Consider the following 19,888-nt stretch of genomic DNA (forward strand, 5'->3'; position numbering starts at 1 on the left):
CACACGCACATGCATACTGGAGATGGTGTTATTTAATCTTTTATACTCTAACAATCCTAACCCTCTGATCTATACATGTGTGCATAATCTGTCGTCGTGCCGCATATCAAATGGTTAGGATATGATAAAATCCGCATATCAAATGGTTAGGATATGATAAAATCAGAAGATTTCTAACAATCTTTGTTAATTTTCATTAACAATAGCATGTCTGCACTTAGAGATAGAGATAAGGGATTTGCTAGGGACCATCGTAGAAGAAAGGCATTTCGCGGACAGCTGTTGCATGTGAGAGCAGCCACCTCAGATTAATTAAAAGAATAAGACAAAATATATTCTGAAAAGTGAACCTGTGTGGCTGCTCTCACTTGCAACAGCCAGCCGCAAAATTCCTCTGTGATGGTTCCTAGGGATAAACATGGAGATGATAGGGCACATATTATTTATACATTGGAGCACAACAAATGAATGGTTTGCATCACTAATGCATGCTCTAAAAAAATATGCTCATGTACTTGCAGACAACATATAAAAAACTATATCTCGATATCTATATGTTAGAATAGAAAAAGGCGAATATTTATTTTCTTCTCTCATAGAGAAAGAGATAGGCCCAGTTTTTTCAAGAAAGAAGAGCTACGTACTATTCATTAAATTCATTCCATGGACGGCTCTTCTGTCCTAAAAAACAGATGAGATTCAATATAGATGCTATTTGCACGACCATGTTTTAATAATTTGACGAATCCCCTTGTTTTTCACATTTTTTAGTTTTTAATTAGCTATCAAAAGCTATTACATTTCTTGTCGAACACTCATAAACACCCTTCTAATTTTGGGTTTACAACTAAAATTTTAATCTGCAATCTCAACATTTGGGCCATTTTTGGCAACCGTGGAAAATTATTCCATGGAATATTAGTGGAATGAGGGGCTGAGAATGATCGGGAAAGAATTGAGTTGGCTGGAGTAGATATAGCATAATGGCATCAGAATTCCTAAAAACTAGTGAAAATAAAATACCTATTTAAAATTGGTTTTTTGTTTTTAGGAGCTTTCATCTAGACCTGGCAAACGCGACCCGTGCCCGCGGGTCGACCCGACCCACCCGCAAATTTGCGGGCACGGGTCTGAGTTTTAGTGACCCGTCAAAACTAACCCACGGGTGACCCAACCCGCAAAAACACGGGTCGGGTCAGGTCAACCCGCGAGCACCCGCACCGAACGAACGCTCTCCGTTCTACCAATTTCCACCTCATTCTCCCCCTCCTCTCGAAAATCAACTCCATCTTCTCTATTCCTGGCTTACTAATCTCAAGAGCAGTTCTCAATTTGCAGATTTCGAGCTCCGTTCTTTCAATTCCAAACCTCTCGTTCGAGAACGGCGTTCATCTATCGCGATAGTTTTCTTCATGCAGCTCCCCACCAATAAAATCCCACGGTGCCGGCCATACTACCCTCATCAAAATCCAGTGATAACATTTCCCAAAATAAGCAACTGTTTGAATTTGCGGGTGACCCGCGGGGGTCACCTAAATTCTGACCAGCAAAAATGAATTTGCGGGTCATTTCCTCACCCGACCCGTGTGACCCGCACCCGCATCACCCGCGGGTTGACCCGGCCCGACCCACCCGTTTGCCAGGTCTACTTTTATTCCCCCTTCACTCCCATCCATCTCTTGCAAGTGGCCCCACAAAAATTCCTTGGAATATTTTTTCATGGTGGCCAAACATGACCATAATGTCTATTCTTAAATAATCAATTTTTTCAATTATTTACGCTGAAGGGACCCAGCCACATTGGAACCAAGTTACTCAAGTGCATTTACTATTCCTTAATTTTGTTTGGGAAATGTTATCAGCACTCCCGTATTTTGATGATCGCACTCTTCACTTTATTAAAAAGTATGGTATGGCCCACACTATAGGATGATCCAAACAGTCCATTAGATGGGCCACAGCCTAAATAGGTTGTGCCCCAAAAATTATTTCCATAGGTTGATCCTAACCCTCTGATCTATAGAGAGACTGAATATTAGAGGGTTGATCCTAACCCTCTATAGATTAGAGGATTAGGATCACCAGATGGAAATGATTTTTGGGCACAACTCTGTGGCCCATCTAATGGACGGTTTGGATCATCCTAAGGTGCGGGCAATACCATACTTTTTAATAAAGTGACGAGTGCGATCATCAAAATACATGAGTGCTGATAACATTTCCCCTTTTTTATTTCATTTTTCCAGTGTCAATATTATAAGGGCACTTAGAAGAATTGGATTCAATAGGATGCCTTTGCGGCTGGATGTTTGCAATGGAGCTCTTCAGTGCAGCAATCCTCTTATGTATATCTGGATATTAAACTGAAGGGAACCCTTGCAGAAACGAGCCCAAGATGTCCCCATTGGAAAGTTTGCACATTTACTACTTCTGTTAATGAGTGAGGGGTCCAATGGGCCAGGGTGCACCTGTGCCCTTCAGTTTAGCATTCCTATTATATACTATGTATGTATTTAGACACATCTACTCACACACATTCACAAAATAAGGGTCCCAGATAATTATAACTAGCGGCTTGTAATACTTCCGGTTTAATGTGCAGAAAAATTCCAAAATGGGGGTTTATCAATCATCGAGTGGCCGGAGGCCCTTAGCAAAGAAGAAAAAGAAGAGGCACTTTTAAAGGTTACTCAACTAAGTTTGCATTTTGTTATAATTAGTTGAACTTAATTTCTTCTATAGAAAATGGGTTCGATGTTCTGTTGTGATATTTGTGAAGGCTTTGGAATCGAGCAAGATTAGACAACAGATTGATCTTGTCAAAGCAATGTTACGTGATATGGGCGATGGAGAAATAAGTGTATCTGCCTATGACACAGCTTGGGTTGCTCTGGTTGAGGACATTCATGGGAGTGGTGCCCCCCAATTCCCTTCGGCACTTGAATGGATCGTCAAGAATCAGCTGATCGATGGTTCGTGGGGCGATCCGTATATATTCTCCGCTCACGATCGGATAATTAACACATTGGCATGTGTAATTGCATTGGAATCGTGGAAAATTTACCACAAAATAAGCAAAAAAGGTACTAAAAATCCATGTCTAGTGCTATTACGTACATTAATTAATATGTATATAGCTGTTAATTGCTAGAATATATTAGATCAGATCTGGAAAGATCTGACCGTTGGATTGTTAAAGTGGTTGGTTAGACAACTTAATAGTTTTTTTTAGTTATGTGTTTTGCATTTTAAATATATGTAGTTTTAATTAGGTGTTTATCGACATATTTTTATGTATTTCATGTAAACCACTTGTAGAATGTATCTATAAATATAATGCAAGGGCACCCAAGATTGTAGTGGGCTCTTAATTTTTTTTAAATTATCAAAATCTTTTATGGTATTAAGATGCATATTCTAATTATTTTTTGATACATTTTATCGTAATCAAATGTATATTGATTTTTAATCTACATACATTTGAGGGGACATTGAGGGAAAGCCCTGGCGCAACGGTAACGTTGATCAATTGTGACTTGGTGGTCACATGTTCGAGTCACGGAAACAGCCTCTCTGCAAAGCAGGAGTAAGGCTGCGTACATTTAGCCCTCCCTAGACCCCACAATGGCGGGAGCCTAGTGCACTGGGCGCCCATACATTTGAGGGGACATGCTAGAATATATCCTGTCAGTTGGTCTAACCATTGAATTGTTAAGAGTAGTAGGTTAGACAACTTAGGTTAGTTTTCAGTTATAGAGTTTGAATTTTAAATATAAGTAGTTTTTGGAATTTGAACACATATTTTTCATATATTTCATGTAAACGACTTGTAAAAAGTCTATAAATATAATGTAAGTGAACCCAACATTGTATTGGGTTCTTCTTCAATCTTTTCCTCAAATTCAAAATCTTTCATTACTCTAATCCATACATTGCTTTGTAAACAGGAATGTCTTTTCTTAGAGAAAACATAGGGAAACTCAAGGATGAAATTGCAGAGCACATGCCTATTGGCTTCGAAGTTGCATTCCCATGCCTGATTGAATTATCTCAATCTCTAGGTTTGGAAGTTCCTTTGGATTCTGCTGTCTTGCAAGACATATATGACAAGAGAAATCTAAAACTACAGAGGTATGCTTTATGAGGCATCTCTTTTAATAGTTTAATTTTATATTGAAATAATCTTGTGTGTAATCTATACATTGTGACTCGGTCTATAAACTATCTCGGTCACATTCGAAATATTGTTCAAGATCAGCAGTCGATTGAACCTTTTTTTATGATCGACAAAAGCTACAGGCATTATGCAATAAAAGAGCACATTGATCAGACAAGATAATCATTGTAATTTTTCAGCTGTTGCACATTTATTGAACTGTCTAAATTGATAATTATCAAATTAAGAAGATGCCGAGAGGATAAGTCTCGGCCTTTTGCCGAATTTTCGAGACGCTCAGATCTTTAGCGAATGAACCTTAGAGTGTAACATTGTTTCCTTTAGTTTTTGAAACTTAATAGTTAGGAAGACTTACCAGATGCCATTGCCTTGGGATCTTGTGGCTGATTTCAGGAACAAGGTATGAGTCGAACTCCTCTTTACAGTTTCTCCTTGCTCCACAGAAAACCGCGATAGGAACTGGCCTTCTCTAAGACTCCTTGTGGATTGCAAAAGTTAGAGAAGAAACTTTATTAAAGCCGTGTGCAAGCAGCAACAATAGAGGCCTTATTTAAAGATGATTTTGGCAATGAAATAAACTCTCCATCACGCCTCTTTCTTTGCCAATATCCCTTTCCTTTTTGGTTTAAAACTCTTTATGATAAGTTAAAAGAGATTAGATCATCCTTATCTCTCTTTCTAGAAGCTTTAGGTTGTTTACCAAAAATAAACCTCTTTAGAACTTTAATGATCTAAGTTGCTGGTTTCGCAAAGGTCATTAACGGTTAGGATTTCGCAAAGGTCATTAACGGTTAGGATTTTATCCCAACACAGAGTACTTAAAACAAGGGTTTTGAAAACCAAAAGGCCTTCTTTTATCCCGTCTATCTATTTATTTTGATTGTGGGCATGTGGGTAGGATTCCAAAGGAGTACTTAAAACAAGGGTTTTGAAAACAAAAAGGCCTTCTTTTATCCCGTCTATCTATTTATTTTGATTGTGGGCATGTGGGTAGGATTCCAAAGGAAATGATGCACAAAGTTCCAACAACACTACTACATAGTTTGGAAGGAATGCCTAATTTGGACTGGGAAAAGCTTCTCAAGCTAAAGAACGAAGATGGGTCCTTCTTATTTTCTCCTTCCTCAACTGCATTTGCACTGATGCAGACAAAGGACAAAAAATGCCTAGATTATCTGCAGAGAGCAGTTGAAAGATTCAAAGGGGGAGGTAAAAAAAATCAACAGCTACACAAAATATCAGCATCTTTTTTTTTTCCTTTCACCTTTGATTATCCATTATTGACTGTCTTAGTTCCACTCTTTAGTGCCAAATGTCTATCCAGTGGACATGTTCGAGCATATTTGGGCCGTTGATCGCTTGGAACGGCTCGGGATTTCTCGATATTTCAAACCAGAAATCAAAGGATGCCTGGATTATGTACATAGGTATTGTTATAGTATAAATGATTAAAGAACACCAACTCTAACAGCTTAAGCTTTTGGAGTAATTGGTTGTTTCACATGGTACCAGAGTTATTACTGCCTCACGGCAGGTCTTGGGTTCCAAACCCAACAAATCTTTGATATTAAAAATCCATGTGCACTGCCAACCCAAAAAGAAGAGGGGCCATGTGCAAGGGGGAGTTTTAAAGTATAAATGATTAAATAATACTAACCCTAATAGCTTACGCTTTTGGAGTAATTTATTGTCTCACAGGGTTTGAAAATTTATCTTTAAAACTCTGAAAAGTCTTATAAATATCCTTTCTTTCCATCTACAAGGGAATTATAATGACAGAAAAATTTGAAAAATTTTCAGATACTGGACTGAAGATGGAATCTGTTGGGCTAGAAATTCCAAAGTACATGATGGTGACGACACGGCCATGGGCTTCAGGCTTCTAAGATTACATGGATACGATATTTCCACTGGTAAATATAAAATAAATATACAGAATCTCCCAAACTTTCCGGCTATATGGTTACACTTACATGTGAATTATGTTATTGCAGAAGCATTTAGACATTTCAAGAGTGGGGAAGAGTTCTTTTGCTTTGTGGGGCAAGCAAACCAGGCCATCACAGGGATATACAACTTGAACAGAGCTTCTCAAGTCATGTTTCCTGGAGAGAAGATTCTAGAAGATGCCAGGAGTTTCTCCTACAAATTTTTGAGACAAAAGCAAGATTCCAACCAGCTTCTAGACAAGTGGATAATAACCAAAGACTTGCCTGGTGAAGTAAGTAAAAGATAATTCTCATTCAAGAGAATCCAGTTCATCCATTACTGAGATATTAAATGCAAAATGTTTTCATTGAAATAAAAAAAAAAAAATGCTAGGTGGGATATACACTGGACTTTCCATGGTATGCAAGCCTTCCTCGTGTAGAGACAAGGTTCTACTTGGAACAATACGGAGGGGAAGACGACGTATGGATTGGAAAAACGCTCTACAGGTATGTTACTTCTCTACCCACTTAATCATCTTGGATTCTTGGCCATTATGGATAGAGAGAACCTTCATCTAGCCTATTGGGAAAAAAACCAAATTACCCCGAATTTCTCTACACATACAAGTTTTACCTAGGCTGGAATTTGAAGGGTAATTTATGTCGGAGGAAATTGGTGTAGTGGTTGAGAAGAAGATAGGAAGATGCTTCAAGGCGCGTAAACACTTTCCTTAAGATGATATTCGCCCCCACCAGTAGTGTGCACAGGGGACCAGGAACTCGCCTCCAAGATACAATAAAGCCCGGTTTCAAACCAATTTCTTGATTCCGTTCAGTGAAGAACGTCATCAAGCCTGATCACCTTTGAATTTTGCAAGTATTTGAGACCCAAGTGTTTTGTTTCTGCAGAAAAAACAGAATACTTGAAGAGGATTTCTAACACAGTAAAACAGTAACTTTGTAGGGGATTTGAGAGAGTGTATTGAGTGAGAAACTCTACTGGAATCAGTAGTTTTGGGTATGCCAAAGAAGAATTCCGAATTCTTTTTGTTTTGGGCGTTTTCTGCTCTTTAAATAGAGTTTCTGGTGTCTTTTTACGTTGAAAAGCACCCTTTCTGTGCATCCTTTCAGTGGGTTTGACTTCTGACCCTTAGATCGTGTCTAATCGCGACTCCATGGTTCAGATCATTCCTAGAGTGACCTTTGGCTTGTGTAAAAACCCCTCCAACTCCGTAACTGCTAGATCGCCCATCCATGGTGCAGATCTCACCTTTTGGGCTCTTGACCGTTGTGTAGAAGGGACACAACCCAACGGTCATCATCCACTAGTCGTTGCACTATGATCCGACGGTTCGGATCACACCCGCTCAAACACTATCCGTTGGAGTATTAGGCCCGCTGGGCCAACCGTTGGGCCTGAACTCAGGCCCAACCCGACCGAACCATTCAGCCTACCCACTTGACCAATCCAAGTCGATCTTGATCCAACAGCTCGGATCAAATCTGGAAAAATGAAAGGCTCCAATCGCTCATCGCTACGATAATTCTGACCCTTAGATCGCATCTAATCGTGACTCCATGGTACAGATCAATCCTGGAGTGACCGTTAGCTTGTGTAAAAACCCCTCCAACTCCGTAACCGCTAGATCACTCATCCATGGTGCAAATCTCATCTTTTGGGCTCTTGACCGTTGTGTAGAAGGGACACAACCCAACGGTCATCATCCACTAGCCGTTGCACTATGATCCGACGACTCGGATCACACCCGTTCAAACACTATCCGTTGGAGCACTAGGCCCGTTGGGCCAGAACTCAGGCCCAACCCGACCGAACCATTCGGCCTACCCACTTGACCGATCCAATTCGATCTTGATCCAATGGCTTGGATCAAATATGAAAACATGAAAGGCTCCAATAGCTCCTCACTACGATGCGGCGTGCGAAGTGCGTCGAAAAAAGCCTCACTATGCGCCCTATAGCCCATTGCCCATGCCGCGCGTGTGCGAACGGTGCGTTGCATTGTCCCGCGGTTCCACCCATGGCTAAGACCCATCGTGCACTTAAACAAAGAAAAGAAGTGAGAAAAGCTATATAAGCTACTCTCCAACTTTTCTCCAAAGCAATACGGGACTATCTTTCTCTTCACAAAACCACACTCTCTTCTAAAAAGCAACTTTTTCCAAAAGAAAAGTTTTTCTATTACAAAACAAGTTATAGAAACTTTTTCCAAACACCAATTTTGACCCAAAACAATGATTTTGAAAATCAAAATTTAACAATTTAGCCTTCTCCATATGGGTTTGGGAATCTACATCTCCTAGGCCCTTTTGGTTTTTACTTTGAGATCTTGCAAAAATACCTTAGTAACCTAGCTACCTGTAAAAACTGGGGATCCGGATACTTGGATCAAGCAAATAGATGCTAAAAGGGAAAACTATGAGAGAGATTAAGGCACGTTAATCTAGAGGACATACTAGTGTTCTCTTAGGAGAGTGGGGACTTGTCAATTCTTTCCTTCTGAATGGGTTTTCTTGATTTATCGGGAGATATTTATACTCTCTTACGGCGATAGTTGCTTATTTTCCAGCAACTTCCTTGAAAAGACTTTTCCATCTCCGTTAAGAAGAGACTTTTCTATCTCCAGCATGACCTATCATTTAGGTTTAGTCAAAATTAGATAAGGACCAAAAAGCCTTACATGTGATTTTCATGTCAAAATGGAACTTTCCAAGTCCTCGCTGCAAAAAAAAAGCATTCAACAATGCAGCGTTAATTGATTCGAGAACTTCTTTTTCTTTTTCCACATATGGCACTTTCTCTGGGATGAGTCAAAGGGATGGATAATGGACTCGCCGGCTGGGGGACTGGTTTTGCTTTTGCTCATCCTACAGTTACGATAATTTTAAATGGAGAAGTAAATGTCGATGGTGCCATGGGAAGAAAAGAGGTAAAACAGTGAGGAAGAATGAAGAAAGAAACAGAGTCAAAGGGAATTTGATGTGGCGATCGAGGGACTGGTACTTCTCATCCTGCAATTACTTAAACTTTAAATGGCGGAGTCGATGTCGCTGGTGTGATCAGGATAAAAAGCAAAATATCATAGCCCCAGCCGATCCAGATATTGCGACTCAGAAGGGAGATAGTTGGTCGGATTCAGGACAGATTGCCCCTTTTGTTGAAGGAGGGAAACCGTCCCTGTAGATCTCGGGTCCAGAGGTGAAAACAAGACTTAATATCCTATGTGCGTGCTTGGTAGGAAAAAGAAAAGACCCGTCTGGATCCATCCAGGATCTATGGCTCTAGGCGAAAAACTATTAGGACATCCCTACCCTTCCCTACCCTTCCCTCCTATCAAAGGATGAAGTCCTATTTATGTTTCACTTGGTAGAAATGGCCTCCGGAGTCCTGGCCAAGAAAGATGGGGCTTGTGATATGTCTTACTTTCCCTCTCCATCTGGAATCAAGATTTTGTCCAGGGGCTTGTGAAATGCCACATATGTTGGCGCTTGGCTGTCCCATGTAAAGAAAATGGGCGAATTTATCATTTGGTTCGACTCTCGGTCAGTGGTCACCTCTCGGTCTCCATATCATTATTCGTTTATAAATCAATACATGCATGTGTGTGCACGCAATACATGTTTGGATATTATCACATGATGATCATCACCGTCACATATCTCTGAATTTCCGATTGAGGACTGACAGCCACACGATCCAACAATTTTATGTTCAATAACCAGTTTTGGTCTCAAACTAGATTCAAAAAAAAAAAAACACTACAAATAGGGCCTTATGATAGAGTGTTGCATTAAGGAAATCTCTGGTTGCAGAATGCCTTACGTGAACAACAACTCTTATCTGGAACTTGCTAAATCAGACTTCAACAACTGCCAAGCATTGCACCAGTTAGAATGGCTCGAGATCGAAAAGTAAGTGCAGAAACAAACATCCTCTCTGTAATGATATTCACAGCCCTTCTCGTTATTTAACTATGAGTGAAACCCTGCAGATGGTACGAAGAATGCAATTTAGGAGAGTTTGGTTTGAGCAAAAGGGCAGTACTCCAGGCCTACTTTTTGGCCACTGCGAGTATATTCGAGCCCGAAAAGGCAACAGAACGGCTAGCTTGGGCCCGGACAGCGGTCCTTATGGAGGCGGTCTCGTCTTATTTTGGCAGCGAAGCAAATACTCCGGAGCAGAGGAGAGCCTTTCTGGAAGAATTTAATGACAAAAGGTATGAAAATTACAACTCTTGTCGTTATTATGATAGCAATATGTGGTATCTCTCCATCACAAAAAAAAATAAAATAATAATAATAATAAGTACCCTTTTTTTTCTTTACATAGGCTCTGGTATGACCAACTAGGGCTGCAACAGGGTCGGGTTTTTCAAAACCCTAGCCCAATCCTGGATCCCATTATCTCGGCCCTAACCCGCCCTGACCCTAAGTCAGGCCAGAAAACGTCAACCCCTGACCCGTCCTTATTACTTTACAACAGCATGACAGCTCAACTTGGACTTTATTGCTATAATTAAGATGCATTGAGAACATGTTTTCACACTTTTTTCCAACTAAAAGTCTTAAAACGTTTATAAAAATCTCGAAACATTCTCAAAACTTGTGTAAAAACTGTTGGGGTATTTTCAAAAGAAATCATATTAAATTTAATAATGGTGCATAATTTTTCACAAAAAGGCATTTGGGTATAGTGGTAAGTATTTGATTTTCTATATTTGAGATTTCTCATCAACGGTTGAGATCATCCCATAGAGGAGACAAACCATTGGATGACATTCCTCTCCACTTATAACATCACAACTAGACCTAGCAAACGGGTGGGCCGGGCCGGGTCAACCCGCGGGTGATGCGGGTGCGGGTCACACGGGTCGGGTCAGGAAATGACCCACATTTTTGCAGGTCAGAATTTACGTGACCCGCGCGGCCCGCGGGTGGGCCGGGTCAACCCGCGGGTCACCCGCAAATTCAAACAGTGGTTTACTGGTTAAATTCAAACGATTTTTTTAATTTAGGAAAATGTTAAAACTTAAAAGTAGGGTATGGCCGGAACCGTGGGATGATCCAAACCGTCCATTAGATGGCCCACAACCTAAATAGGTTGTGCCCCAAAAATCATTTCAATAGGTTGATCCCAACCCTCCGATCTATAGAGGGTTAGGATCAAGTGATCAACCAATAGTGCGTGCCTTTTTCAGTATCGAAAACAAAAGAAAGATAAAAAGGGCAGACATTGGGAGCGATGTTGAACTGAAAAATGTGGCCAATCTTCTCTGCGACCTTCTTTCCGGCATCGGAGGTGAGATGGAGCTTCATCTACTCCATTAGAGCGGCAGATTTTAGCTGACTTGTGCCTGCCATTTTCTAAGATGCGCGAGGGGTGCAGTTTCTTGGTTTCAGAGGAGGAAGAAGCAGTTTTTATTTGTATTTATTGAGAGGGTGGGTCGGGTAGGTGAGGAAAATAAATTCTGAGTTAGTTACGAGTTTTTATGTGGTGTGTGGTTTTTCCAAAAAAATATATTGTACGGCATTCTATATACGATGATCCAACCCGTCCATATTCTGGGCCACACGATAAACAGATCCTAACCGCTCTATTTATTGATACCACACACCATATACACCGTAACACCATATGTATATCAAAAGCGGCGGATATATCAAGATATGGGGTTTGCCAAAAAGCTCCCAGCAGCCTATTAAAATGGAAAAGATATGAGTTTGCCTCATTATCAAGATATGGGGTGGTGCAAATAATATCTCTCCACGTTCTTTTTCGCGGGTAGACCCGACACGACCCGTGTTTTTGCAGGTTGGGTCACCCGCGGGTTAGTTTTGACGGGTCACTAAAACTCAGACCCGTGCCCGCAAATTTGGGGGTGGGTCGGGTAGACCCGCAGGCACGGGTCGCTTTTGCCAGGTCTAATCACAACTTCCACCCTAGCCATCTGCATCAACATCGCTACGACTTGGCGTCCATCACCATTGGCAGAAGAGTAGACATGTTTTCTCCCTCCGCGTAGCAGCCCGCCCTACTATCATTTTCCTCTGCAAAAGCCCTCTTCATCACCACCTCACCACCATTGCTGTAGTCCCGCCCCAACTCTGCCATCATCGTCGTCGTCGCTCCATTTTCCTACGCTAAGCATTGCAGCCCTCATTCCCATCTTCCTCCTCTCATTTGCAGCCTCCCGCAATCCCCATCCCCTCCTCCATTAAGATCCCTCAAGCCTTGGAGTACCCAATGACCGTGCGTCATAACCCGTATTCCCAGGCCTACGAACCTATGGCCTAAACCTCATAAACCCAAGCCCATTAGAAAACCCAACCCAAAAGGTCAAGCCCACCCCTAAGCCGCACCCCTAGCGCGAACCCGAAACCCGTGACCCCAACCCAAGCTAGCTGAAACTTAATTTTCTCAAATTCAATATCCCAAACCCATGATGACCAACCTCATTCACCAGAGCTACATCTCGATACCCCGTCAGTACATCTTCCACCTCACATAATTTAATAACCAATGCTTTTGTTCCGTTAGACCATCCAAAAAGCCAGCAGCCCATGGCCCATGGCCCATCTTAGGCCATTATCCAATAGCTTTTGACCCATACTAACCCAGCCCATATCAACCCATCTCATCCATTAATCCCATTCCCAACTCTAACAGCACATCTCCTATTAATCCCATCTTCATTACCACCCTTCATCTCATCAGACCACTCTTGTATACATATCCATGGCCGTCAATTCACATCCCCCACGCTTATCCCCATACCCTAACCCATTATATTCCATCACTCGGCCATTCACCCAAAACCGATCCAACAGTGTCCCTTCCTAAATTCGACCCAAACGAGTCACCGTAACAAAGTCACATAAATGAATCACCTAACCAAGTCAAACTAGTCTAATCCGGACCCAACTCGAACCAATCCGGTCTAACCCGTACCCAACCCGGTTAAGTCCCGACCCAACCCGAGTCAACCCGAGCCAACCGGCCCAAGGCCCAACACGAGTCAACACGAGTTAACCCAAGTCAACCCGGACCAACCCGATCTAACTCGATCTAACCGGCCTAACTCGGACCTAACCCGAACCCGGTCCAACCCGGATCGAACCCAACCCAACCCGAGTCAACCCATGTCCAATTCAAGCTAACCCATGTCAACCCAGATTGAACCCAAGAAAACCCGAGTCAGTCTGAACCCTGCTCGGCTCACCCAACACAACCCTCCTAGCCGAATCCAATATCCTACTTCCCTTAGCTATTTTGCTATGCCGCCTCACCCACATCACCAAAATTAATCCCAACCGACCATAGCTATTACCCCACTTCCATGACCATATCAACTCTCATCCTAGCCACACACCCCATAATCTCATATGTGTCCAACGGCCAATCCATATCAGGCGGTCCCATTCTCGCAGCTCATGCATCCATGCTCATAACCCACGCCCATCGGACCCATGCATCCTAACCTTGCATCCAAATACCCTTATCCATCCATAGCATTAGGCCATAACCCATATTCTATCATATAAAAATTAATTCCATTCGCAGCAGACCCTAACCCATCCCCTATGCATATATTGTCATACACCATAACAGCATAGCATATCATTGCACCCATACCCATCATCCCATCAGTTACAGCCCATACTCCCATACTAATGATCCTAACTCCCATCCGAACCCCACCTTGCACCACTGGGCCACCTTGGCCCGACTCTGAACCTGAACTAAGAACCTGCACTTGGACCCGAACCCGGGTCCGAACCCATCCTCAAACCCAAACCCTGAGTTTAACCCAAAGCCGTACTCGAATCTAACCTCGAACCCGTCCTCAAACCCAAACCCTGAGCCAACCTGAAATCCAATCCCAGCCCCAACCCCGACCCCGACCCCGATCCCCGAACCTCAATTCTTGAACCCGAACCTAGGATACCATATCCCAATTCCCGAATCCAGACTCGGGATACCATATCCCGATTTGTGAACGAATTCGGGATACCATATCCCGATTCCCGAATCCAGACTCGGGATACCATATCCCGATTTGTGAACGAATTCGGGATACCATATCCCAATTCCCGAATCCAGACTCGGGATACCATATCCCGATTCCCGAACCCAACCCATCTCAACTTGACCTAGCCTGACCCAACCCAAACCCTACACCCCCATGACTCACCCTAGTTACAACCCATGACTCACCCAAGTCATGTACCTAAACCCCAACCGAGTTATATTCAATAACTCTCTTGAGTCATGACTCCCTTGAGTCATGCACTTATACCAAAACTAAGTTGCATCCTTATCTTTAACCAAGTTGCATCCATTGGCCGAATCTCATGAACCCATCCTTTGGATTCCCAAATTCAGTTTCTTGACGACTCCATTCTTTGAAGCGGACTCCCAATTCAAACATCTCATTCCCAAAATTCGAGCTTCCAATGCAAATTTCAAATCTTAACTCTCAATCTCAACCCTTCAATACGAAACCCCAAATCTCCCAACGGAACTACGTGTGGCTTGATCCCCACCACAGGGTACGTAGGCAACTTGGCAAAACCAAGTTCAGTGGCTTGATCCCCACCAATCCCTTTCCCAAAACCCCTTCTTCTATGGTTTCTTATTGCATGTTTAGGGTGTGTTTGGCGTACTGTTTGAAATAGCGTTTAAAACACCGTTTTGCAAAATGGCAGTTTGCCAAACGACGGTTTCATGTTTGGTTGGCCAAATCAAAACGGCGTTTTAAATGGCAAACGGAGGTATTGTGTGTTTGGTTGCAAATGCCCTAAAACGGAGTTTTAGTGGTAAAATGACCAAAAAGGGCATTGTTTGGTTGCCCTCAATGTAACTCAACTACTCTCTCATTAGGCCCAATATTAAAAGGTCATTAGGATCTTATTCAAACACTATTAAAATTAAACATCATTGCCAAAAAAAAGATTGCTTTACCTTTGGGGTTCTTCTCCTCCTTCTTCTTAACGGCCGGATTTGCTGGATTTGACGGACGAGTGGAGGCGCTGAGGCAGTGAGGAGTGAGAGGGTTTGCAACTTTGCAAAGTAGATGAAGAAAGTAAGAAACTAGGATTTCTTTTAATTCTTTTGTCTTTAAAAAATCAAAATTAAGAGATCATATAATGATATCAGCAGCCCCTTGTTTTGAATTAAATATTAACAATTTAACAAATTTGTGTCATCAAGAATGATATTAACACCTCCACTTTTTTTGTATTTGACGCATAAAATCGCACTCATATACGTAAAAATGGGTTTTGGTGAGGGCAAACACGTAAAAACCCACAGCCCAAAAACTCCGTTCAAAACGGCGTTTTGCAAAAGGACCTCCCCCCTCCGTTTGCAAAACATTGTTTTGAGGGTTCAAAACGGTGTTTCAAACGGTGGCTGCGCACCCAAACACTACCAAACGGCCGTTTGGCCCCAAAACAGTGTTTCAAACGCCAAACGGTGTTTTAAACGGTACGCCAAACACGCACTTAGTCATTTTTGCATGATCTCACATGTTTAGTGTAGTTTCTTGTCTTTGCATGCTAGAAATAATATGTTGCTTGCTTGTTATGCTTAGAATTCACATGCTAGGTCATTCGTTTCGGTTTCTTTCATGATTAGAATAATTGTTTGTATGTTTAGTTATTTGTGTTCAAGTTTGGAACTCTAAAAGAATTCAAAAATCTAAAAGAACCTAAGAACTCATGATCACTTAAATTGGAAAATTCTAACATTCAAAATATAAAGTTCTAGGTTCCAAAATTAGAAGTTACACTCTAGGGTTCCTCAGTAGAATTCTTAGAGCCCAAATTTCACAAAAATACTGAAAATGCAACTTAGATTCATTGCATTAGATCTAGGTTCATATAGCATAGGTCACTTCACCTTAAATCAATTAATCGAATTCAACTCGAACCAAATCATCATCAATTCCATAAAACATCAAATCACACACATAGGCACTTAAGCATTCTAGCTAGGCATTTAGGACCACGACTCCTGGCCCGCATGAGTATAAACTATGAACGGCCAAATAATTAGAAATTCTTAGGTTAATTCAAATAAACATTCACATTCTCGCCATTTAGTTAGAACTTAAACAATTAAAGCTTTTAAAAGGTGAAGACCGACATTTGTTGGGCAAGAAGGGTGCCTGATACCTTCTCTTCTTGTAACCAGGTAACTTACCTAGACCCGGCAAAATGGGACCCGTACCTGTGGGTACACCCGGCCCGCAGGGGTACGGGTACCAATTTCAATACCCACGAAAAAAAATACCGGCACCCAACCCGTACCCATGACCCGCGGGTGGGTCTGGGTCAGGCGTTGGTGCCCGCGGGTTACCCGCCATTTGGTTTTTAACTTTTTATTCTTAAGGCCTAAACACTAAACACTAAAAAATAGACTATATGGGTGGGCCAACAAAACAAGTCAAAGCAATCAGACCATGTAACTGGTATCTTTGGTTTTACCAAAACAAACATTTGTTAAAGTAGATGAAAATTTGTATGATGAATGGGTGTATAAACATGTACTCATCATCCCATCCTTGATATTTGATCCAACAGCAGCTGACTTGTTAAGAAGCTGCTGTTGGATTAAATATCAAGGCTTGTACATCCATCGTACCACATTTATGTGTTCATACACCCATTCATCATATAATTTCTTTTCATAAATATATATATATAATTTCTTCTTTAAATTTGCCTGGTTACCCGCGGGTATACCCGTACCCGCCCGGGTGGGTTCCGGGTTCATGAAAGGCTACCCGTACCCGCACGAGTTTGTACCCGTACCCGCCCGGGTTACCCGTTTGCCGGGTCTAAACTTATCTAACTCGGAATCGTAGACCAAACATACAGAGTTAATCATGGGTCCTAGGCTTTAACCTTAGTGGCGACTCTAGTCGTGGCTTCTTTCGTAAAGTTAAGATTTTCATATCAACTTTATGAGAAAAACCAATCATATTCAAAACCAATAGACAAAGGCACTATCAATAACACACACTCGTGGGCTGCGGAAGGGGGGCAACCTTTCGGATGGGATCCACAGGATGATTCATTGGCTAAATTTCCTTTGAACTCTAACTTGAAATTTCAAGAAGAGTAGGCTACAACCAATATCATCTCACCTCCATATCTCTCGAGGTCTTAAAAATAATCCTCTCTCAATTAGAGGTTTAGTAAGAGGGTATTAAAAATAATCCTCTCTCAATTAGAGGTTTAGTAAGAGGGTATGCGCGCTTCCCTTCTCTTAGTATTTTCCAAATATGGTATATTTCAAGTTTACACATGTACATCATGGCTTCTTCAGAAAATAAAATATTTCTCAAGAAATTTTATTATCCATATCAAATATTTTGATATCATGGATAATATAACTTATTATTCATACCATAACTTTATCTTTTAGTGATTGTGTCACTGCCACAATCTTATGAACGATAGCACAATATTTCATTGTTTCTTGAAAAAACAAGAAACTGTTTCTCATTCAGTTGTAAAAATAAAAAATAAAAAATAAAAATCAGATTCACATTTTTGCTCTTGGATTTACTTGAATCCGAATCACTTCTTTCATTTTGGATTTTGAATCCAGATCTCATCTTCTATATTTGGATTTACTTAAATCTGAATACCACATGCAATCTTGGATTTATTCAAATCCAAAAAACTCAAATAATTTCCCAATTATGCATGCTATATTGCTATCTTCTCAAAGTAGATGTACTTCGTATTGAACAAATATTTTCTCTATATAGCATACTATAAACATGATACACTATAATCATATATTTTCAAAGAACTCAAATATCCACTTTATAATATAAATCATAAATTCGCATTATGATTACCAACTCATCTTATTTGTATGAGGACTTGCAAAACTCATGCTTTATCTTTTCTTGGTTGAACCCCAAAAAGGACTTGATGGATCAAGGCCCTAGGATCACCACGATCATGAGTTAAATGAGTATGGTTCAATATGTCTCAATCCGACGACAGACATACGAGATTTGAATGAATGGTTAAGATTATAGCATGATCTGAGAGTTTTCTAATAAAAAAAGCTCATTTAGCTGTATGATGTGTGACCTCACCATTGTAGTCTATTCTAATTGCAGGTCCTGTTCTCGGTTGTACTTAGGAGTGTAACTCGGGCGGGTCGGGTTCGGGTTCGGGTTGAGGCCAACCTGAACCCGACCCGAGCAACCATTTACTCATCCCGAACCCGAACCCGACCCAACCCGAGTTCAACCCGATCCAACCCGAGATTTTAAGCTTAAAAATTATTAAAAATTTGGGGTTGAACTCGAGTCGGGTTGCCCAAGCTCTCAGTCCGAACCTGATCCTGACCTGAGTAACCATTTACTCATCCCGGCTTGAGACTACCCAAGTTTTTTCTGGGTTGAACCCTATCTATGTCAGGGCCCATCAAATGAACGCTTTGGATCATCCAAACAATGTGGGCCCACTGTGTTTTCGGTAGTGTTTGGATTCGGGATGGGCCCACATTGTTTGGATGATCCAAAGCGTTCATTTGTAACTTTTTAAACATTAGGGGTTAAGTTGAATGTGTCAGAAACCACAGGCCGCAGGGGGTCTAAGTGTATTTTTCCCTATTATGTAATTAAAAGTTGTTTATTACAGGTCGGGTAAGAAGAAGACAGGAAAGGGACTGGTGTGGGCCCTCCTGGAGACACTAGGCCACCTCTCTTGGGAATCCCTCGTGGCGCATGGTAGAGACGTCCGTTACCACTTACGGCAAACCGTAAGTAATGTCATTATTTTCATTCTCTTTCCGTACTCACAAACAACCAACTAGGGATTTTTTATCTCTTTCTCTCTCTCTGCAGTGGGCTTCTTGGCTGAATATAATGTACGAGGGGACCCCAGGCAAGGACGTGGGTGCAGAGCTCCTGGTGCGCACGATAACCCTGTGCGCCGGCCGGTCCGGTTCAGAAGATTTCTTGTCCCATCCGGTCTACTCCCGGCTCGCTTCCTTATCCAACAGCCTATGTCACAAGCTTCGTGGCATTCAAAAGCTCAAGGTTAGTAAAAGGAACTTTTAGAATTAATTACTCTTTTGTGGCTTATTAAGTCTTTGGAAAAGAGAAATGACCCTCCCCTTATAAAGGAAGATTCGGTAGGGGTTGCAACCACTGGTGAGCCACAAGTGCGTAATGGGTCCCACCCATGATTGATCCTGTCCGTTCATTGATTGATATTTAGACATTCACTTGATAGGCCTCTCAAATGATGGATTTGGATCAAGTAAATGTAGGGCCCACTACGCCTTAGCAGGCCACATAAGATTATATGGAAATAAGAGCATATAAGGTTATATATCCATAAATATGATATCTATCTAGTGTGATATATGGAATATATGACAGAGGTGGAGTGTTGCCGTGTTGGAGTGTTTCTATGGATTGCTCATACTTTCAATTGATCAGCATGGCTTGCTTTAGATCTCTTATGACCTGTGGGGAACATTCCCAGCTCATTTTCTTCACTTTTTTTTGTTGTTGATAAAACATTCAAAATATCGTTCGCCATGTCTTACCCAGACCAGGTGTGATATTATCATTGCTCTTTAATGCACGTACTGATAACCTCAAATACAGTCAGAAATGCAAGAGAAATGCATTGTTATATATTGTTAGATTCGAAATCTGTTTCTCAAACTTAGCTAGAAAAATACATAAATAGAAGGAAATTTTTTACCAAGACTTTTACTGCA

At 41.4% G+C, this 19,888-nt stretch overlaps 1 protein-coding gene across 2 annotated transcripts in view; it reads left to right on the forward strand.

Annotated features, from left to right (window-relative positions):
- The window catches only part of LOC143873683 (ent-copalyl diphosphate synthase 1-like), a 40,119-nt gene that overhangs the window by 19,804 nt on the left and 427 nt on the right, over positions 1-19,888 (forward strand). For both annotated transcript variants that reach the window (XM_077376830.1, XM_077376831.1), the window contains 12 exons: positions 2,603-2,685; positions 2,780-3,083; positions 3,948-4,131; positions 5,172-5,386; positions 5,484-5,604; positions 5,978-6,090; positions 6,172-6,398; positions 6,500-6,615; positions 9,940-10,038; positions 10,119-10,343; positions 18,796-18,916; positions 19,002-19,196. In XM_077376830.1, the coding sequence (XP_077232945.1) occupies positions 2,603-2,685; positions 2,780-3,083; positions 3,948-4,131; positions 5,172-5,386; positions 5,484-5,604; positions 5,978-6,090; positions 6,172-6,398; positions 6,500-6,615; positions 9,940-10,038; positions 10,119-10,343; positions 18,796-18,916; positions 19,002-19,196 (2,003 nt within the window). The remainder of the gene's footprint in view (positions 1-2,602; positions 2,686-2,779; positions 3,084-3,947; positions 4,132-5,171; positions 5,387-5,483; positions 5,605-5,977; positions 6,091-6,171; positions 6,399-6,499; positions 6,616-9,939; positions 10,039-10,118; positions 10,344-18,795; positions 18,917-19,001; positions 19,197-19,888) is intronic.

Source organism: Tasmannia lanceolata, unplaced genomic scaffold, assembly GCF_043159265.1.
Source record: "Tasmannia lanceolata isolate RefF3 unplaced genomic scaffold, GAP_Taslan_0.1 ptg000002l, whole genome shotgun sequence".
NCBI classification, from domain to species: Eukaryota; Viridiplantae; Streptophyta; class Magnoliopsida; order Canellales; family Winteraceae; genus Tasmannia; species Tasmannia lanceolata.